Raw genomic sequence first — 23,788 nt, forward strand, 5'->3', positions numbered from 1 at the left:
CTGTAAGATAGAAGTATCTATCTACTTGCTTAAGATACTTGTCCTAGAAGTGCAATGTGAAACAAAGACAGTAAGTAGCATATATTTTTTATATAAAATATTTTCTGAAACAAAAATACTGTTTAGTTTTCTTTATTTTTTTTTTCTTTGAGGGAACAGAGGGGAACTGTTTTTTCACTTTTTAAGAGAGGTATTAAAAAAAAAAAAAAAGGATCCAAAATCATAACTAAAACCTCTCAGAAACTTGAACAGAGATTAATTCAAGTTGTAAAATGAATTCACTTTTATTTTTTTTTAAACGATAAAAACTCTCCAGTAGCAGCAGTGACTCCAGTCTGTTAGAAAATGTTCATAAGAGTAAACTGAAAACCCTCTACATCCTAGACCCTATTCCTACTTTCTCATCCCCAAACATGACAAGCATCAGTGCTCACGATGAGTGTCACAGCCTGAGGAGGAGAGCACTGCCCAACCTTTGGATGTAAAGGGTACTCATGCGATGCATTCTCTGTTGACTAACTCTCCATCTCTGACCTCAAACTTCACAACAAGCAGTTAAGAACTATCAGAAAAATGTCCTAAAAAGGCTGACCTGAAGCATTGTAATAACTCTTAAAAGACCAAAACAGAAACAAAAGGTTCGTAATCCATCTTTCTGTGAAGAGGCCCTTTGGGGTTTTGTCTGCCTTTTAATGAAGAGAGCTACAGCTCAGCAGCTGCACCATGTGTGAAATATTATGGCACTTGTTTTTAACTGCTGGACGAGGTGTTTAATGATTCTAAGGAAGTCTGGCTACTGCTGATAGCACTCCACAGCAGAAAGGAGAACAACGTTTGCATCTGAGTTTACAATATTCTCACATCTACATGAACAAGGAGCATTTTCATCAAAATCCCAGTTTATGATGGATTCTTCAGTATGGAGTATGAAGAGGGATGACTCAAACAATACAGCTCTGAATGGAAAGAAGCATTTATGGTCTTTTCCCACAGGTACACAAATATTCTTGTTTAGGCTTTCCACATCTGGATAAGGTGGAAGACAAAAGTTCCATAGTCACAACCAAGTACATACTGATGCATCAAGGTTATATAAGTTTCATCTCAGGGCATCTTGCTTAACCAGATAGTGGAAGAGTATACTGGTGTCAGACCCTAGGAAATTGGTGTGGGTGCTACACTAGAGAGCAGGAAGAGATGCTAGACCAAAGACAGGTAAGGAGTTAGTTACAAGCTCAGTGCCTTAAAAAAGACGACAGACCCAGAACTGAATAAAATATTCAGAACAAAATAGAAGAATGAAAAATGAAAGCTTGTAACTTATCATTGATTCCTCTGTTGGCTGATTATCCAGGCCCAGGCAGTCAAAATACTGCTCTTCCATATATAAGATGCTGCTTGCACCTGGGGAATCTTTGGGATTAGCTTCCGTATCTTAATACTTCAGGTGGTGAGTATAATCAAGCATTCGAGAAGAAATCTCTCTACCGAGGAAAAAAATCCTGACATGTTCCATATGCACTGACTGGGCTTGCATTTGGATATTAAATCTGCAGTATCTAACTCTGCCAAAATTCCTCCCAGGAGTCCAGAAATAAAATTCCTTATTATGCCTTCACTTGATTGCCCAAGGGATCCTTTTCATCCCTTCTTTTGACCCTACCACGCAAAAGTTTCCAAAGATGGAGGAAGCACCCAATTTCACATCTGGCAATGCTAGAAACAACGCAGCAACAGCCTTGAAATGTTTGCCATTTCTACTTGTCTTGACACTAATTATACACACAAGGCAGCTTCATCTGCACTGGGCAGAATGGCTCGATGCACAGTGGAGTTCAGTGCCTTCAGATCTGTGCATTTCCAAGTGAGTGAAGCGTGCATTATAACTGCAGTCACAGCAAGTTTCTGATGTGCTCCTCCAAGACTGACCCCTCCTTTCTTCTTACATTCCCCCTCTCTTTTTATTTTAATTTTCCTGTAAAATGCAAAGTTTTTCTCAGACAATCAGAGCATGACTTCCATCCAGTTGTTTCATCAGGCTAAATTTGCCACTCGCTTTTTCACATCCTTTCCCCCCCCCCCTTTTTGTATAAACTCTCCATTATCAAAATAATATCACTTACAAAACACCACCTCAGCAGCATGCCTCAGCCCTCATTTCACAGGGCTCTGCCAGCAGCCATGAACAGAATCAAAGCATCCAATTAAAAATCCATATTCATTAACAAACACCATGTGTACTATAATGCTCTACATTGACTATGCTACCACAGGAGACTGAAAACTCTCTGAGTTTCCCTGCACTTACTGTGGAGGTCTGATCTCTAAAAGGAAGTGTTTTACCTTTGTTATTCACAGGTGGGTGAGAAGAGGCTTGGTACTGCCTTAGCCCATCGGGCTAGGACAGCAAAAGTGTTGGTCAGCTGTTGACCTTCTGCTTCAGAGAGATGCCAGATATGGGACTTGGCCAAAATGAGAAACATACAGAGAAGACCATGAAGCCATGCCAGACCTTCCCTACTGAGTTCTTTAGGTACCAACAGGACCAGTTCCAAACCAATCTGCAGCATTACGAGCAGCCAATATAATAAGCTCTGCGTAAGCTTGATTGATGCAACTCATTGGTAAGGCAGGGCCATATCCGAGCTGATGTAGTAAATTAACACATTCCCTTGGTTTCAGGGAAGTTGCATTGATTTATACCACCGACAATTTACCACCGTGAAAAGTCACATACCATAAGTACAATATTTCAGACCTATACAATGAAGCTATACGAACTCTTGCCGGGATTATTTATTTATTTGTACCCACAAGCCTGGGATTTACAGCTCTTTATAAATATGAGCTGGGTAATTTGCTTTCTATTTTTAGCAGGAATGCTTTGTGCAGGGAACAGCTGTCAGCCACTGGAAGCTGTGCTTCTCAGAGCAGCAGCTTCAGACAAATAGAGGCCTCTTAGAATTACACAGGAGAACTAGAGCCATTGCTTCACAGTGGAAAAGATGCTGAAGATAGTAGATAGTGAGAAAAATTATCACTCAACTGAGAACCACTCCTGGAATTTTTCCATCATTTTTTTCCTACAGAAAGGAGCCTTATGCCATATTACATGTATGCATCTTGAACTGTCAAAAAATCCTGAATAATTTCAGAGCCCACTGTTCAGTTTTGACCAAATTCAGCAAACATTCACAAATCTCAGGACTGATATATTCTCACTGAGCTCTGGGTAGAGGTGAGAGACTCCCTAGTATCTTCATTATGGAAAAAAGCATCCCATGAACTCAGCCTTCTATCAGACCAACAAAATTAGGCAAATCCAGCAAGTGGATGTGTAGGAAACCCAATCTGGTATTTCCTTTTCTTACAAAACCATGATGTTGTAGGCACTCACCTTGGCACACGAAGGAAGAAGGCGTTTCCCCAGGATGGACTCGTGCAGTGATGAACACCACTTTCTGTTCAGCACCTGGGCGCAGGTTCACTGCAGCAGAGTGGCAGGTGGCAGAAGGAAAAAGAGAGACAAAAGATCCTTAAACTGGGTTCCATATGTAGGACACAAAGGAACATTAATATTAAAGCATATCCTTTTATTAAAATTGGTCATACATTATAAATAAGCACAATCTATAATTAAAGTAGGCAGCGTCACTGGGTCTCCGTACCAGGCCACAGCAGCAGACTGCACAAGGGCTGAAAATCTAATGACACGCAGCCAAACCTGCAACAACAAAGTTAGCTCTCTTTTTTAAAAAAAAAAAAACGCAAGATTTACTACAGGGAGTTTAACTGCACTGTAATTGCTCTCTCACTTGTGATAAATATCCCTCTAGGGCAACAAGAACAGTGGGGGTCCATTCACATGTAAAGCCAATTGCACCCTGCATAACACTTGATGCAAGCCTTACCAGCACCAAAGCATGGTGAAGTGCTAACCAATTATATTCATTATCACGGGCTTTGCTTTGAGGGATCTTTCCTCTCCTATTTGGGTCCTCATCTGCTCTGATGAAAAGAGATACTCAGGAATATTGAAGTATGGAAAAGAGATCAGAAGTAAACTGGGGTGAGAGAACAACTACATGAATTGCGTTAAGAAAACGACTTGCCCCGTTACATTAAATAGCAAGGACCTCTGAGGTGGACCATAAAAGGTGGCTAATTGAGCACTTAATTCCCTCCTCCCCCTCCCACCCCTTTAAACCGCACTGCTTTGGCCATTTACTTAGTTGTAAACAGGTTGGGTCACACAGTGTGTTCCCTCTGTTTGTGCAGTGATAGCATTCAACAAACAGGAAATAAAAATTATGCCTCTTCAAAATGGTTTTGGGGATTTTAAGGACCATAAGAGGTCAGGACCTCAGTTAGTATCTTTCCTAGATCTGAACACACACAGCAGGGGAAGTACTGGACACAGCAGGATTCAATTTAAATCTCTGCTGTGAAATAGTTTTTACATTGAAAGGCAACTGAAAACTAAATCCAAGCTTTAAAAGAAAAAAAAAAAATTAAATTAGGTATATGCATTACATGCATATCCAAACATAGAAAGATATTTGGGGTCTGAGATCACCTCAGAGTTTTCTGGTTGGTTGTTTTTCTGTTTAAAAAAAAAAAGAAAAAAGTTCCTGGTTCTTATAAACGTTCAGTTCTCTCATCTCAGTTTTCACAGCTTTCATATCTAACAAAATCACAGAAATAATCAATACATTTTGGTTGGTTTTGATTGTTCTCTGGAGGCAATGGGACAACAGATCTCTGCGGGGCATTTATTTCCTCAGTCCTTCTAAATGTTCTACAGCTGCTCACCCCACAACTTAACCAGTCATTCATTCTTTCATACTCCAACTTCACCACTCTGGCATTTCAGAGCCCCAGAGACAGAAAAATACAAGAAAGAATGTCTCTGACAAACATAGCAGATGTGGGGTCAATTCTGACTGCAGAAAAAAAGTGGGAGGCAGTAAAAAGGAAAACAACACCATCAGCTAGAAGTTGATGACCACTCCACATCATTTGCATTAACACTGAGCAGTGTGGGAGGAAGAAGATGCATCAGCAAACCAACTTTAATGAGCAGGAAAGGAAGCCTATGGTGACAAGTGGAGTTTTCCAGGGAAGATGAGGCGTTTTAATTTTAGTCTTAGTTTCTCACTACCTGAGATTATTTCAACTGGAAGTAAGTTAAACTAATTTCCTTCCCAGTCAAATTTATTTGCTTATGAGGGTAATAGGCAAGTGAGATCCCTATCTCTATTTCAACCCACAAACTTTTTCATCTCATTTTCTCCCGTCCCACTCAGTACAGCTGGGTGGGAGTATGGCAGCCAGCCAAGGCCAACCCAGTAAAACTAGCAATAGATACTGCTACAAATCACTATTGCACATTTTAACATTCAACTAAAAATGCATCTTTTCTACAGCAGGATGGAAGAGACCAATAGAATTTGTAAATAAAAAAAAAAAAGGTTAGATATGTACCTTTTCTCAGTAGATGCCGAAACCTAAACTACAGACCCACTTAGCCATGAATTATCCAACTTTACAAATGGAGAGAATGTATTTTGTGGTGCTACAACAGCTACCATAGCAATGAATCTTTGAAAATATCGGATGTAAAAAAATTTCCAAGGAAAAAAACGTATCAATTTCTGGAATTATTTTCTACTCTTACTTCTAGCAGGTAAGTTCAAGACTGAGCTAAACATTTTCCTTCCCATCTGAAGTCTACCAGTGCAGTCACCATTAACTATATTTGCCTTGCCTGAAGAATTTGACTGAGACCTGAACAATTTGCCTCTGTATCTATTGGCAAAACAAATTCCACATTGCCTTCCTTTCTCAGGTGTTTTGCAGTATGAGGTGGGCTGTTGCCAGCATTTTGTATTCAAAACCCCGCGAGCTGAAGACTCCACAGAGGAAATGAAAAGAACTCTATTGCATTACACTTCTCTGCGCTGTCTTGCCTTGTCTGTGTCCAACAGAGCTACAACATCTGCGTTGAAAGCAAACACTGATGTCGCTGCTGTCCTGGCTGTCTAGTCTCTGCCGCGTTAAACCGCTTTAGCAAATCAAATCCAAGCAGCATTTACTGTACTCTGGCTTTTCCCGAGGGAACAGATTAGCACCTAATACCATTTGTTCTTGTTACTTCTGGTCACAGATGTCATTTCAAGTAGGAGTGCACATCTCAACAACACATGTTTTAAAAGAATGTCATTTCTGGTCCCTACCAAATCTCACTGGACAAGGTGGAGTCAAATAAACACAAGCTCTTCTTGCCTGCTTATAGTTGGATTGCAGGCTACTTCCCAGTATCCTCTTTCTTAAGACTCACATAGGCTGTGCAAAGAAACTAAGCAGGTAAAACAGATCCTTTCATACCACAGAAATAAGCAAAGGCTACACTACAATTTCTAAAAGTCAGATGTCTATTCTGAGTCCCTTTTTCCTGGAAGGGGCATAGGCAGGATCTCAAGTACCTTGCAGAAGAACCCACGGAAGGTCAGCTGTGTGCAGGGGAAGTCTACAAGATGCCCTTACTGCTTCTCTTCACCTTCCACCATGTTTAGGTAGTCCCAGGTAGAGCACAGAGGAGTTTTGTTCAAAGCCCACTTGTGCCTGGATTCTACCCAGCAACGATCTTGCTTGGCATGCTCTAAACTGGATCCAATTCTCTCAAGTTCCAGATTTTCATTCAGGCTCTGGCCCTGACTCTGTCAGGTGCTTAAATATATGATTTAGTTTGACAGACTTCTATTGTGTTTAAAAATGGGCTTAAATGTAGGTGTTGGCAAAAGAGCTTTGCTGAACTGGAGCCTTTTAGCAGGAAGCCTGCTTCTGAGATCATTGTCACAATGTTTTAAAGTTGGAGATTGTGCAACTATTATCCTTTATTGCCCATTTTATACCAAAGTCTCTCTTCTTTCTCTTTTTACATCCCTCTTAAAAGCAAAGCTATTTTGGAGCATTTAATATTATTTAATCTCTCTACTCTGGCAGCATAGAAATTACAGGAACCATTACAATGGTCCTTTGTGCGTGTATGCTTTATTGATGTATATGCTGACCTAATATCAAATTGATTTTGCTCAGCTTTTCTGCTGACCATAGAAAAATGCAAATTGGGTATTATATTTGCACACTAATTTTACTGGGCCCTTGTGTCTTCATAAAAAGATAAAGTTTGGGCTAATAAAAATAAAACATTTCTGGTGCTAATATAGGCAAATGTTTATGTAGGCAGGTAACAAATTGGTTTGTCATTTAGGGGAACATAAAGAGCACTAAAATCATCTTTAGGCAAAATAGATTGGGGGCTTTTGCTTAGCTTTTAGCTTTCATTTGCAAAATCAATTTAATGTAACACAGTGTCTCAAAGACAGGGTGACACAGGATTAAGACATTCATTGTATTCTCCCTCCATAACTGCTCCTTACTCAGAGACCATGAGATTTAGGTTTGTTCCTGCTTAAAGCAAATTAAATGTACTCCAACCAAAAGAGAAAAAGGAACGTTTAGGATTGTGCTATACACGAGCATCCTATAGGGACAAGCACAGGGGCGGAGTAGGAATGAGAGGCTCAGAGTGTTCCGAAGGTAGTTGTTGAATGAATTACCAACACAATTCAGTGCCACCAGGAATCTGAAATTGCAATACGTGAATAGGTCTCCTTGCCTAGCTAGTTCTTTATTCCTCCTTCAAGTCCTTTGCAACAATGCCTTTCAGGTCTCTTTAACGGGCAACAACTTCTGCTGAAATGCAGCTAAGTGAACGTCAATGACAGTTTAACTAGACAAGCATATATCAACAGACTAACTTCTATTTGCTGAAATGAGTTGACCTATTAAGTTCTTTACAGAGAGAGTGGTGAGGTACTGGAACAGGCTGCCCAGAGAGGTTGTGGATGCCCCGTCCCTAGAGGTGTTCAAAGCCAGATTAGATGGGGCCCTGGAAAGCCTGGTGGCCCTGCACATGGCAGGGGGGTTGGTGATTCATGATTCTTGAGGTCCCTTCCAACCCTAGCCATTCTGTGTGATTCTGCATTTAAATCCAGAGCAGGTACTATTTCCATCCAGCTTTTGCTTTTCATCCTTTCCTTCCCCTACCCTCCCTCAGTTGCAAGGTATTTTGGAGGGGTTCCATGCAGGTTACATAAACAGTTTTGATGTTAATACTTGACTGCATTTTCAACCTAATAGCCCAGCAAAGGGATCTGACTGTAAAGGAAAAGGCCAGAAGTGTCTCCTGGTAAAAATTGTGCTGAAGCACAGATCAAATGACACTGCAAAGCTATTTGCAAATCAGAAATGGCAAATGATTGTGGGGCAAGATTCTCCTTACCTCACAGACCCCCTTGTTTGTTTTTAATCTCCATTAAGTTTTGGAAGCAATCATTTTTCTATTTGGTCTGATAATGCCAGCTTGCCACTCTTCTGAGGAAGGCAAATTAACCACATGCAAAACCAGTCAAAGTACACTTACATCGTCTTTCCTCACTCCTCCTCTCTGCTGAAAAAAACACTTCCAAAAAAACCTGAGGTTTTGTCTTTAAATTATACATACCCTTTTGAACGTTAGAACATACAGTTCTATGAATAAGAATAGCAGTCTGGAATATGAACAGCACATTATCGTCCTCAAATGGCCAAGGTGATGACAACTCATAATTAAGGATGCAGACAGTAGCATTTAATGTCACCTACCTGCATCACCATCATACCACAACAGTTTAGCAGGCAGGTCCCCAGCCTACTTTCTTTTTCCCTCTCCTGCTTTGCTATTTATAAAGTCAAGTTGGAGTGTAGATAAACCCCTTGCCCTCCAGAGACCACAGGCAGGCAGTAAATTATGGGAAAGCTAAGTGGTACATCAAATGTGTCTCCTCAAAGCTATATATCATCTTGTTAAATTTGATGCCTAATCCCAGAACCCCAGAAATCATTCCCCAAATCCCACAAAACGCTTGTGTCCTTCAGCTGGTATAGAACAAGAAAATAAATTTTACCAGCAGGAAAAAAAATCATTCTAGCCCTCTTTTTCTAAATGTCTTCATTTTACCTGGGTGCCTTTCAGTGCTATTCTGTAGCATCAAAACACACCCATCTGTATCTGAATGTATGGATGCTGATCTGCAATACTCATTTTTTTTCTTGCAGTGTTGGGTATCATACTGCAAACTGAACAAACCAAAACACATCCCACTTATCTCTTTTTAAATATGTTACAGCAGATGCAGATAGAAAAGCAGTATCTTACATACACAGCAGCACTTCTCCAGTTATCATGAATGACAGCATAAAGACCTACAGCTGTTCCACAAACTTCTCTTAACTGAACTCCACAACCACACATTAGCAAGGAGAGGGAGAAACACTAAGGAGCTGCCTGCAGCCACAGAAACAGGCCTCATCTTTAGGGAAGGAATCAGTGCAAACCGGTACCTATCTTGTTCTGTCTTTTCACAGCTATCTTCCCTCTGGAAACACTCCCTGTCCCAGCAGCTTTCACTCTATACAAAGGGCTAGAAATAAAATATTCAGATGGAAGACATTTCCACCTGCAGTACTACAGTTACATTGGTATCTTTTCAGTTTGTCTTTAAAATCCAGGGATTCAAAAGATATTGCTAGGGCGTGTTATAAAGCAATTCTCTATCAGCTCTCTCCAGTGGAGAGGGCTAAGGCTATGTTTGTTTGCTACAAGTATGCATGGGCTGAAAGATAAGGGAATAATTTATGTCAGAATTTCAGCCAAGATAGCAAAGAGGGAATTACCAACCACTCACAGAGTAGTCCAGCAGTTACAGGAGCAGCCAGGACACCTTTGTTCCAGTTTTGCTGTGGATTTGCCTGTGATTAACTTCAGTGTTTAGATTTTTCCAAATTTAAAAAAAAAAAAAAAAAAGCATAGAAGCATGTGCACAGAAGAGGACTTAGAGCCCCAGTACAGTTTTATCTGAAATTCTCTTAAGTTTCTGGATGCAGAGTCACATCCTTGCACTATGGAACCTTAAAATAAATTTAAAAAAAAGTAAAATAAGAGGGAGAGCTGAAGGGGCTATCTACAGCTGTTTGGAGATGCAACTCCAGAATCTACTAGTCTGGCACTCCTAATCTCACAAGGCCAGTGAACAAAGTATTAGAGAATGGACTAACTGCAAGACCAGCATGGAGAGATCAGGAAAGATGTGCCTGGATACTACCCACTGGGGCTATGCCTCACTCTTCTCTTAAGAAACAGCCTCAACAGACCTCAACAGGAAAAGGAGTGGAAAAAAAAAAAAGAGTAGAGAAGTATGAAGCGATAGACAAAGCTGCACAGATATCTACACAGCTGTTTTGTTCTAAGTAAGGTGTGGCTCATTCTGGGAGGAAAAGAAGTGAAACATAATCACGGTATCCTTCCTCTGCCAGCAAAGCATGCTGCAATGCAACCAATGTTGTCACTGGATTCATCTCCCATATTCTACATCTCAGACACTGATATGAACATCACGAACCATTCTCGCTTATTCTTTCCAAAATACCAGTTATATAAAGGAGTGGGGACACTCCATGCTTAAGTACAGACACAGGAGGTGTTGGTTTTTTCCTTCTTATTTTTCTTTTTGCTGCATCAGACCCACCCTGGGAAGAAGGTGAGGAACTGACAGGGTTAAGAAGAACAAAGTCCTCTGTGTGCAAGGCCTGACTTGAAAGCAGTGATCCCAGGCAGAACGTATAAGGTGTTCTGCAAAAGGTTTCGGCCTTTATTGAACTATGACAGTAAGTTCTTTGGTAGCTGAGCTTGCAGTCAATAAAAAGCAACCTGCTGAAATGAGATTCATGAAGAACACTGCTCTTCAGAAGATGACACTGACCTCCAAGAAGCACCAACACTGCCTTCAGAGAGAGCCTTAAGTCTGCAAGACAAAAAAGATGCTTCTCTCTTCACATTCGCCGCTTGCCTGAAATTAGAATTCAGACCTGAGCATGTAGCACCAAAAAATTAAGGTGCTCAGTAGAGGAGTTTATATATCCAACGCAAATTTCAAAATGCCTCAGCAAGATGGGGGATGCACACAGCCCTCAGCTCACCACAGGGCAAAACTCATACATATCCCTAAAGCAGCCCAGAAGCAATCCTGTCTTCACTGTCATTTTAGACACTGGTTTCAAATTAGGATAAGAAAACAGTCCTTTTTAATGTAAGGGGGAAGGCAAAGATGGGCTGGAAAGCAGCTCCTCACTCATGAAAACTTGAGTTACCAGCTCTTTTGCACACATAAGAGCACTTAGCCTGTACCATCCGTTCTGTGGCCTGGCAAGACAAAGTCCTGCCACATTCTTGTCCTTTCCTTTGTAGAAGAATGGTGAGATGCGTGGCCAGAGGGTGGGCACATTTGTTCCTCATTAAGGATCAAGAATTAAGTAAGCTACCATTTTGATTCACAGACTATGAGATGGCTTTTTCCTCTCTGTTACAAAACCAAAATGTTTAAATTCTACCTGGACACACAAAATCTTCCAGCAGTCTGCACCAGCCTGCTACGTCTGTGCCCTGCCTTTCTGCAAACTAAGAACAGATCCTCACACAGACAGAATTCTTCTCTGCACGCAGCCCATTAACTTCATATGCACAAGTGATTACCAATCCTAGCTGCCCAGAGTGGTGATGCCCTGTCCTTGGGACATTCAAAGTCAGGCTGAATGGGGCTCTGAGCACCTGATGGAGCTGTAGGTGTCTCTGTTCATTGCAGGGGGAGTTGGACCAGATGGCCTTTAGGGGCCCCTTCCGACTCAAACAATTCTACAGTTCAATTATCCTAATTGAGCTTTCTGTCCAAATATTCAGGAGTAAAGTCAAATGGACAGCATAGTGAAAAATCGTTTTGTTGTCTGCATACACATACACACTAGAAGGCTGTGCAAGCTTTGTATCACATAGCTAGTCATCAAACTGTTAAAACCAATCTATACATATGCACTGTCTCTCTCTCAAGGCGATAAGCCTATGGAGAATTTTAATTAAAGTCAAAGGAGCTTTTAAAAGTGGAGGGGGAGAAATCTAGCACAGCAAGAAATAAATTAATAAAAACACACTCCAAGTTGAAGCTCAGGGGGATCACTCTCAGTCATCATTTATTTAAAGGATGGGACACGTCAAAGATTGGAATGTCAAGTGGGAGATGCTGTGAAGCAGCAGAGGACAGAAAAGGGGCCGACGATCTGGATGCCAAAGCACCTGTAGCAGATCATTTTTTGTCACTTTGGTTATATCTGTGCCTGACCACCTGCTGCTTGATATTCACTATATCTCAAAGTTAGTCACCAAAATATCTGTATTCTCCTTATATTTGATCTGGTGAGGACCTTTCAAGCCCATCTAGACCATCCTCATCTGGCAAGCACCCAATTTCTACAGAAAATGATTCCATTGTCTCACCCGAGGATATTTTCTTTGGTATTCATCCAGCAATTTCCTTTGCAGAATTTCAATCTATTTCTCACTTGCCTCTTCTGTTGGTGTTGATATTTTTTAAAATGCCTTAATTTTGCATGCCCTGTTTTAGCTTTTGCTCAGGCAGTGGAATATTCCAGAGGAACTAGGTAACCCCTTCAAATGAACTCCTATATACAGGAACACCACCATACTCAATTCTCATGTCCTTACAATCTTTTTATAGAGAAAGTTTCAATGCTCAGATAAGAGCTGGCATTCTGCTCTTCACTTGCCATTCTCACAGCCAGTGAATCATATCTTCTAGCCTTTTCCATAGCAGGGGGTAGAGGTTTCTTCACTTGAGGCCAGTTGCAAGCAAGCAGTGCCACATTGCTCAGCTTTAACAACTCCCAGTATCAGCTGCTGCAGCAAGCCTCTCATCACCTCTGCCTGTCTGTCTTGTAACAGCTCAGTGGGGTGTAAGATGCTTGTGTGGATCAGTGTCCTCAGCAGTTCCTTAGGTCTCCAGACCTGTATTCAAGGGAATATAATGCTTCTATTTGGTGCTCTGTCACAAACCTCCCAGCACTGGATGCAAATGAAAGTAATCATACATAATAAATCATGTGATTATGCTGGAAACCCATGCGTGTCTGATCCTTCAACTACTAGAATTATGGAGATCCAATATTAACTGCATATCTTGACGCTCATTATCTCATTTACAGAGTGCTATTCTTTGCCAGCCAGATCCCTTGGTAGGGACAAAAGCTTCATGGATTGGTAAGACCCCACATCAATTTATATGTAACTCATTTCCAACATAAAATATTGAAATTTGAAACCTAATACATATATTTATTAATGAATCTAAATTGAATTATGTTTTGCCCTTTTCCACCAAGAAAAAAAAAAAAGAAATGCCCTCGTCATGGAAAGAGGGTTAGAAAGGTTAAAAAAATAAAGAAAGTCAAAGTCATTACATTCCAATCAAACTTGATAAATATGTAAATTACAGCAACTAAACAGTTGGCTTTGACAAATGACTTCCATGTAATGGATTTTTCATAGTAATGAGGCTACAGTGCAATTGTTTTTTTAAAGCGTTATATTTCTCATCAATACAAAATGTGAGTCAGTATGCAGAATGGGGATATTTACTTTAAAAAAATTAAGAGGAGAAAAAAAAAATTCAGACAGTAATTGATATCACAGAGGGATGCCACATCCTGTGATGGTGTCCTTCCTTCCATCTATACTGACATGTTGTTTATTGCTCCTTAATTAAGTAGCTTGAACTTGATGTGCTACTCAATGCCAAAGAAGCATAAAGCCTAGGACTTTATTGCTTGTGATTCATTTTTGATATATTCATCCATCCAACTCTACAAAGGGTGCCAGCTCCACATGCTGTGCAAACCCTACAAGACCCACAAAAATGGAGAAAAGAGGAAGAAAGTCACTTCAAAGAACTTTAAGTAACCCACATGAATCATTCAACCTCCTTAAGGTCTTTGACACTTCAGGCCACATCAACCATTCTGGCATCAGTGCATTCTCTTCTGTGCAATCTGACCATGTCACTTCAAGCTCTCAGCTCAAAAACTCTACTGCCCACAGCCTCATCTTTATCTCGTACAGATGTTCTAATACAGGTTGTATTCTAGAAAAGGATTCATGCAGAACACCCTCATTCACAGAGGGTTCTTTTCAGTTGCCTTGCCACTATCCTGCAAATGATCTGGTATTCAGCAAGACATCTCACAGTTTTACTCTAGGCTTCACCTTTATGTGATGCAGCCTATTTGGGAATCTCGAAAGCAGCAGAGGTGACAGAAGCCAGCAACAGGTTTTCAAAACAAAGTGGCAATGATTGCAGTGAAAACGTGTCCAGAAACTTTGATGTGTGTTTAGCCTCAGCAAGGACCCTACCACACACGATTATGGTTGTGTTGTCCCACTTAGTGCACACTGTTGGCAAGCAACCAGACAGTCATTGGGACTGTAAATGGGACTGTATTTGGACAACCAGGCTCAGTGACCAACTATTTTGGAAAAGACTCCTCTGTTGAAAAACAGTAAGTTTTTCTCTGCAGACATCTTGCTGCATTCTAGTAAGCAAGCATTTCTAATTTTTTTTCTGATTTCAGTGGGAAGACCCAAATTAAGTAAAAGGAGCAAAGAAGATTAGCTCTCCCCCTTATCCCTTTACACCATCTCCTACAAAGCCAAATAACACTGGTGAATGTAGGGACTCAGTTTATAGATGTATAGTACAGAAGTTCCTGGACAAATACAGGGGAACTTTCAACATGGAAGAGTATGTCATTTGATACAGTTTTGGCTGTTCAGCTATTCAATTTGAATGGGGGCTGAACCAATGTCCCCTCAGCAAAAGGATCTTTGCCACCCAGTATTTGCATTCCTGAGCCAGGGCTACAGAACAGAGCTTAGAGTTGCCCCAAACATGATCAGATGATCCAAAGGTCAGCCAATACTGGATAGTGACAACTCAAAGACTGTACTGATGATTTTAAGTTATTTAAGTAAAAACAACCCTTCTCACCCCAATCTGTTGAAAGGACAGAAAAGTGAGGAAGGGAAAACACAGCCAGGGGAAATGTCAGCTGAAAATAAGGACAGAGGAGGTGGAGGAGGGAGTTGCTCGTACATCTTCCAATAAGCCTTATAAACCCTGGCTATAGCTCTGCGTGCATGCATTTATTTTGCTGATATAGGATGCATACTCCACGTAAAGCTATTCTTGTGAGCCAAGAAAATCTGCATGTGATACAGCAGGAGAATGCTAATGGCTTTCAACGAACCTGGAATCCAACACTACCTGCCTTTATCAAAGGTGGATTTCAGAGCAAACAGTCAACCTTGGGGTTCCTCCTTGAGTTACAAATTGGTGAACACAACGCGACCACATGCATGTTTGTTCTAGCTAAGTGTCCCCCAGTAGCAGAAGAGGTACAATCCTTCCCAAATATCCCTCAGGCTATAGCAGAGGTATTTTTCAAGCAGCCCTTTGTCAATAAAAGAAAAGCAATTCCAAGCCCATTCAAGTGATGAATTCAAGTGGGTTAAACAGCTTACCCAATTCAGGCTGCGTAACTACCAGCATCTCATCTTCCCCATCTCCACCAGGCTGTAAGGACTGTCCCTGCTTGGTCTGACCCACATCTCTAACAGAAGCTACATTACCCACTCTTCTCCCATTAAAAAAAACATCTGAGATATTTGGAGCGATTTCAAACTAAAGAAAAATGAATAGATATATACTCCAGACAAGTAGAAAAACAACAGCAGCAACTGATAGCTTTAATCATGAAGGCCCTTTTCATTAGAAACTACCAGTAAATGACAGAAAAGCTTAATATGAATGAAAATCTAGGTCAGCACTTGCAATGACTGCCTTCTGAGTTTATGAACTTATTTAGGAGAAACAGAGAATAGATTACTCTTAATTTGCTTTATCTTTGCATTCCTGATCAATTGATTATAATAACTGTGGCTAATGAGAAGGAAGATAGGTTCTACAAGTATTACCATACAGACAGCAGGCATGAGTCAAAGTGAATTTAAGCAGTTTTGTTTCCAGAGTGATGGTATAATGCAGAACTGCACGTTTCCAAGGCAGAAAAGGAAAAAATAAGATTTGTGACATTAAGTTCAAGCAGATTTTCAAATCACTGCAGAGAACAAACAAACAAAAGCCAACAACAAAAAAATCCCACAGCTTTCTCTCAGATCAGACATGTCCAAACTGACATTTAGGACTATACCCTAAAGAGATTTTTCAGAAGTTGTCAAGGCTGAACCCAAACCACTGTCCTAATTTTCAGAAAGCTTCAAAAATAATGGAAAACTTTTTGAAGGTCATTGTCCTCTGTCAAAGATGTGATGTAGCACTGTCTGAAATATGAGGACTGAAAACCAAAATCCTGTGTTCTTTTTGTTGGTCTTCCACTAAACTGATGAGTAACCTTTCAAAAGACACTCAAGAATAAATCCAAAAGCAGATTTAGCAACTAAAGTAAACTAAATCCTATTTAAGCCCAAAGTTTAAAGCTTCAAAAACTGTATTCAGTTGTCACCAAATTCAGGAGATGCTTGCATCCACAGGCATAGTTCTCCTTTTGGCCAAGTCCCTTCCAAATCCATATGCATCTCTTTCTCCTACTACTACTGTGCTGAATGGAAAGGAATCAAAATAAACTAACACCATAGCTGTAAAAGCACAATGGCAACAACACCCATTTCTGTCAGTACTTAACAGGCTCAACAGTCTTGCCCAAAATATGGGAAGTCCCTTGATACAAGAACTAACTGTAAGTACCTACAGCCCATTTTTGCCTCTCTAGTTTTACAATTAACTTCCCCCATTTTAATAACACTAGTAACAGTTACCTGTGGTTTTTCTGTTTGTTTGTTTTTTAATACATCACTTTGAGGTATTTGAAAAGAACTTTACATCTGCGTGCATTTATTACTGAAAACAATTCATGCATGCTTTTCTCTTTACTGGGAAAATTTGGAAAGCACTTTTCCGAAATCGGCACCTCAATCACTCAGTATTTTATCTACAAAAATGCAGACTTCAAGGTTTTATTTGCTTGAATAGACAGAAGGCTTCAGAGGGAGAAGAAAAATATGGCTTTCTTAAACATTTTGTTTTCATAATCTATTCCTTTCCCACTTATCTGGCTGTGGATCACACACATATAGTGGCCTTTCATGATGTCCAGATGAAACTAGTAAGTCAACAGTGGATATATTATGCTTTTATTTCTAACATTAAATTTACTACTTTTTTGGATAGAAATAGAGAACACGAGCTGCATACAAATGGGTCACAGCATCTCGTGTTTACCATTAAACATGAATTAAATCTGAGTAGCTTGGCATATCTCTATAATAAAAAAGGCACCGTTAATAAGATTTCATTAAATGGAGAGCTAATGTGTAACAGCCTTATATCAGATATGTGAAAACAGAATTTCATAACAAGGCTGGGAGAAGCATTATCAAGGACCTAAGTAGAAAAATCTGTCTTTCTCGATACTGGAGGAATTTATATTTGAAGAGTGTTCTTTCCTATTGAGATCTTCATTGACTTGTACAAAAATACCGCTTTTAATCTCAAATCCCCACTGGCATTTTCATATAAGCACTGAAAATGCTATTGGGCTTTAGAGATTTAATTTAATGAAGGAAAAGTATTTCTATTAAAGTGTGTAATTTTTTTTTTTTTAAGTTTTTTTTTTCTTATATATTTAAACACAACATATTCTGAGGAACCAGGGAAACAGAATTGTTTTAAGCTCTGAAAAACTAACCTGTGCCCTTTTAGAGTTCCTGCCTCACAAAGAAAGCTTAGCAGCAGCAGCACAGCCTGTAGGTGCACCTGAAAAGGGACCCTACTGTCCCAAGTCACAGACGCACCAAGAATGCCAAGCCTGGAGAAGAAAGTAGCAGAAAGAGGAAAAGAAATGTCCCGATGAAGTCAGGTTGTTTATGCTAAACTGCTGTATCATTAAGCTCCATTCTGAAATGTCAAAGATGCAAAAACTCACCAAATAGCTACTAAATCTTCTGCATTAATGGACTGATCCTCCCATCTATTTGTGTCAAAAAGTATTAGATCTGGCTGGGTAGGAAACAAATTCACTGTTGGGGTAAATGAAAGCCACTCCATCAATTTGGGCAGAAGGGCGCCCATTGGCTCCTTTGATGAGATAGACTCTGAATGTGCCACCATGAATTCCCTGCACATTAATTCTAACAGTACTCCTTTTGTGAGGCTAAAAATCTTTGTTTCTTCCATGGAACACAGATCATATGAGTCTCATCTATTGTATGAGTATTCATTACAAATACAAATTCCTTTTCATATTGAAGAAAGAGAGTGCACTTGACACCAGGAGGCCTCTCAACAGGACACTGCTAGGGCTGACAAGATGAACAGTAAACATAAGTAAAAGCAGTTGTTCTGATTATGTGCAGGGCTTATGCAAAGTTAAATTTCCCTGGTTTTTTTTTTTTTTTCTTAAAAAAAGGTTATGCTTCTATGTAACAACAAAACAGATCATTGAGAGACAACAATGCAATCTCCCTATAAACCTCTAAGTTCCCTACTACAGCAACAGCTAAGCCAACGTATTATTTGAGTAAACACAGACAGCAGAAGAAAGTAGTCCAGAAATAAATTCTGGATTTTTCATAAGACTCACTGCTTATCTTATATTCAGACAGCAAACTCTGCAGAGGGATCATTTATATAATGGTGTACAGGCAACTGGGCACCTAGATGCTTTCACAAACAATCAAAAGGATCACTTCTGGTTTCTGAAATGATGTAACCTCAGCAGAAGTAGAGAGTCTAAAGGACTGGGATGAACATCTAGTTCCTCACAGCTGACCAGCAAAGGGGATGTTGGTTTAAGCAGGCCTTTAGCCCCAGATCGTTGTCACAGCACAAACACCAGCCTGCTTTGACCTTTCAGTTCCCTTTCCCACATTTACCCATTGGCCTCATCTGCTTACATTCTGACACCTTTCAGGCATTTCTCCTTAAGCATGAAGTTGTGGACCAAAAGATAATTCTGCCATTAACTTCAGTAGATCTAGGGTTCTCTTTTGTACAGTAGTACAAAATGAGTACATTCCCTTCAGTACAGCAGAGTACCTCACTACCTGAAGTCCTCATTGCAATGAAATAAGCCGACACTGTGATTGGGAATTCACTTAGCTTGCTGCACAAGGTACATGATCAATATTAAAAAACAATGGATCATTTCATAAGTTAAAAAGTTTTGAAGGCATATATTAAATATTACTAATCGGGGACACGAGCAATCACCTGTAGTATTTGGAAGAGCAAACAATGAAAAATTATTTTCATTTAAATCTAATTAAAACATGGATGAAAAAAGAATCTATGAATCTTTTATTAAAGGTAACATTGGTGGATATTTTGACAACTAGACATTTGAGCTCAACAACTATTTCATCCTAACTACCTCAGTTTATTTCTGTGGTGGGTACAGGCATGCATGATAATCCATGGTTTGATTTCATTTATCACTCCTGAAATGCTCCCCTCCATGTAGATAGCTCAGGAGCAAAGAGAAGGACAGTTCTTATGTTTGAAGGAACAAGTATCTGGGAATCTCTGGTTTTATTTAACATATACTCAAAATTACGCAAATAGCCACAAGAGAATGTTTTTTTCATTGAAGCAATCACTATTATCAAGTGCTTCTGCAATGGCAGTTATAGTACCTCACTGAAGCAAAACAAACAAGCAAACATGCACTGAGCTTCACTCTACATAAAAGCCACAATCCTTCCTTGTATACTGTCACACCACCGACAGAATACTTCCATTCTTTTATATACCCAGGAGAATAACAATCTGTGTTGATGTAAAATTTGCATAAGACAGAAATCCAACTAGCCTCTTGCCTCATCTCCAGCAATGGTCAGCAATGGACACCTATGGATATAAAAGCACATGATACACAGAAAGGAATTATTTCCCAGCCATTTCCTCAGATCCTTTCATTTTGGAGATGAGTTTTGTTTTAAAACATCCACAGATTTTCCATCAGAAACAAGACTTACTGTCTACCCAAATCTGCTTACCCAAATTTTGATTCAGAACCATTTTGAAACAAATTAATACTCCAGTCATGAACAGCCTCAAATGTTGGATGCAGGTGAAAACTTCACAAGTGATCCCTGTCACTACAGAGAACCAAACAAAATCCCAGTCCTGTAGAAAAAACACAGGGTCAGGTTCAAACCATGAGGGAGCATCCTTCAACCAGCATATATTGTTATCGCTCCACTGAAGCCAATGGAGCTCTGACTACTTGCCTCAGCTGAGAAACTACCCTGAGTCACTGGCTCATCTCTAATGGCACTGGCAGGGGACAAGGTGGGTGGCAGGGAGAAAACAGTTCAGGAGGAAGGCTGATGTAGGGAGGCAGACAGTATATTTTTTGAAAGAAGTTGGCAGAGTTAATAGAAACACTCTCCCATTGCATTCTTATGCAAAGCTCAGCTCTGAAGGTTACCTGCTTCCCCAGTGACTTGAAATGGAATTTTTTGTAACGTAATCTCTTCAATCTGTCTCTTCCTCTATTTACAGAGCATAAAAGTAACCATAAAATGCCACTGTTTTTGAGCAAATCTAATCTGCCCTTCCAGTAATACCAGGCCACGCGATGATTATCTCATTTTCTCTATGACAAATGTGGAATTATTGGCTGGTGATTGTCAAAAAAATGCATGTCTCTACATCAGATAAATAAGAGTAAAGACAAATAAAAAATGTGAAACACTAAGCATAAGCAATAAGAGGCTAACGTCCCTGACTGGTGACCTGTTCTGCAGAGTTAGTGACACAAAGCAGTCTCATTTTTTAAACTGCTTATGGTTCTAGTCCTTTTTTCCTATCCTGGCTTTCAGTCATAAAAGAGAGGAAAAAAAGTAAGAGAAGAAAACCTTTTTGTTTCTGCACATCAGGGAAAAATACAAGATTTAAACAAAAGGAAAGCAATAAAAATAGCCTGGTTTTGGACATCCTGGTTTGGGGGGGAAGACAAGACCTCTCTGTAGAGAGAAGGTCAAAGGTTTCTAGAGGGGAGGGCTTGCTCAGTTATCAAGGGATGGAAAGGAAGAGTGAGTCAAAGCAAACCTCAAGAAAATGGCAAAGAAAATACAAATTTAGCATCCATTCCAGAGATCTAATTGTCAAGGACTGGGAGAAGAACCTGTCCTTGGAATATCCATCATCAAGTTCAGCAAGAAATAACAAGCAGTCAAAATGAAACGGCGACAGTCTCAGTAGGATTGCTACTTCTGCAGCAGGTACACAAACTGCAGGGAGTGCCAGTACACTGCCGACCAACTTGACATGACCACTGAAAAGCACAACAGAACTCTTTTTCCTTAAAGAGAAGCAAAGAAGTTTCACTGCATGACAGAGCAGCCCATAACCATATCTCGGACAGACTCAGTGCCTCAGACCCTAAACTCAGAGGAGAACCATCTTCTCCCATTTAGCTTGACTCCTACAGGTAGAAGCCTTAAATATGTTTAGTGTGCTGACAGTAGTGAATTTTGTACATTGGTCCCAAAAGTCAAGCAGCACAGAGTCAAGCTAATGTGAGATCCCCTTTGCCAGCACTAGGAACAAGTGTTACATGGAAGAAGGTCGCTTATAGCCTCAGGCAGAGGAATGAACAGCTCCTCTAGTTCACTGGAAAAATACTGGAGAGCAAAGCCTGACAAAGGATGTCCTGAGGCTGCAGGACTGATTACGCAGGAACCGATCCAAGAAGATACTCAGAAACCTTTTTGAATCCATGAGATTTAGAAGTAAAAGAAGAGCCAGGCACCTAAGTGCTTTCTTGTGCCCTGACTTTCAACCAGGATTCAACCCATCTGGCTTCAAGTATTTAAGTGAAGAGTCAACTACCTACAGAGAGCAAAGCAGGTCTTTGTGAGATCAGGCAGCCTCAGCAGTTTCCAGCCTCCTTGCAGAGCGAGCCTGGAGTCTCCAACCCAGGCAGCTCAAAGCTCTCATTCAGCCAAGGCAAATCTGTGGTTTAATCTCTTTCCTTTTCTCCCTCCACAAAACACAACCAGTCCTTTTCCAGTGGTATCACCACCAAACTTACCATAAGGAATTCTCAGCATGAAAACATCATCATGCTTCTGCTTTTCACAGAAACCTCAGCAAAACCTCAGATCAATTCACAGATATGGTGTAATACTCCCTGTTTTGCTCCAAAATTGAGTAATCCAAAGGACACCTTGGGAATACACTATGGTGGGACAAGAGGCAGCATAAATCATGTTTGCGTGGTGCAGAGAGCAAAGAATTACAGTGAAACTACTGAAGTCCTACCCAGGTCCAGTAACTGCATTAAAGAATCCCCATTACAGTCATTACACTTTATTCCTGTACTTTCATTTTCCACTGTCACGAGGCACACTCCAAAGACATATTTGCATTACCAAGGTGTTACCAAAGTGGAGTGAAACAGCTTAAAGTTTCTTTTATAGACAATACATCTATTCATGGTAGATAAAAGGATTAAAGATCCTACTAAAATCCATTAGAATCAGGAGTAATACTGCCACATATAGTTTTATTTTGCACTTTTATTATACCTTTTCTCCTAGGATCTCAGAGCACTTGTCAAATAAGAAATTAGGCTTTGCTACTTTACCAGAATAAAAAGTCTGCTTTCAAATAGAGAGGACAACGACAGTGACAGCTGAAGGTCACACAGAAACAGAGCCTGGGTGCTCTGGCTTGTGGGTTTCTGCTCTAAAGCCCATTCCCTTTTTCAATTAGAGGGATGACAGCACCACATACACATGGTACTTAGAGTAAACATTTGCTTGAGTTCTTCATCTCCTCCTACCATTATCTGCACCATTTTTATTTGAACGCCTCATTTTTTTTCCAGAGTTTTCTGCAAAATTCAAATGAACCGTGAACAAGAGAATGAGAGGTTTATTGAGCCATAGCAGGCTAACACTACCCATGCTGCAGCATGATTCGAATACTTAAGTGGCCCAGATGCTCTCGCATTCAATTAATTAATTCTGGAGATTTGGGGAGGGAGTGGAGAGAAAAAAAATTACACAAGACGTTGGCTTTGCCATTGCATTATCCTAGGTGTCTCACTCTGATGTAGGTTAATGAGAAGAGTTCAAATGCTAAGACATAATTAAATAGCAATAATTAAGGAAGCTGACACTGCTAGAAGTAGCAAACTGAAATAAAGTAAGATTGTTTCCCTTTAAAAGAAAGAAGGCACTTATTGTTTAAACACAACCCTAGCAGGTTTGTGAAACGGTTTCCCATCTTCCAAAATTCGAAGCAAACACTCATTAATTGGTATCATTACATGTTTAATGTTGTTTGCCTTGCCTTTCCCGATCCTATCTGCCTATTTTTGGATGGTAGCCTCAGCACAAATGAAGCCCATTTGGCAAGTCTGCACCCTGATCAGAGACAGACATGTGGTCATCTTGGCTAATGCACAGCTGAAAGGTGTTGATATACTCCACAGGTAAGTACGATATGAAAACTGACAGGGAAAAGAATTGTAAGGCAAGCAGTGCTCTGACCCATAATATTCTGGGAGCACAATTGGTGCAAGACATAAAGCTAAGTCAATGTTTGGAAATTGCAGAATTCAGATCCTGAATGCTGTGGACATTTTGGAGCACTGGTCGTCCTTGCTGATTCAAACAGTATGCAGTAGGGAAAAAAAAAAAAAAAGAAAAAAGAAAAAAAAAGAAGCACTTTCTACTATGTTTCTCACACCAATT

The 23,788-nt window shown here is 40.1% G+C and overlaps 1 protein-coding gene across 3 annotated transcripts in view; it reads right to left on the reverse strand.

The window, feature by feature from the left end:
* The window catches only part of BEND5 (BEN domain containing 5), an 853,353-nt gene that overhangs the window by 202,360 nt on the left and 627,205 nt on the right, over nucleotides 1-23,788 (reverse strand). For all 3 annotated transcript variants that reach the window (XM_085232377.1, XM_085232376.1, XM_085232378.1), the window contains exon 7: nucleotides 3,398-3,487. In XM_085232377.1, the coding sequence (XP_085088503.1) occupies nucleotides 3,398-3,487 (90 nt within the window). The remainder of the gene's footprint in view (nucleotides 1-3,397; nucleotides 3,488-23,788) is intronic.

The sequence above is a fragment of the Meleagris gallopavo genome, chromosome 10 (assembly GCF_905368555.1).
Source record: "Meleagris gallopavo chromosome 10, MGAL_WU_HG_1.1, whole genome shotgun sequence".
Classification (NCBI taxonomy): Eukaryota; Metazoa; Chordata; class Aves; order Galliformes; family Phasianidae; genus Meleagris; species Meleagris gallopavo.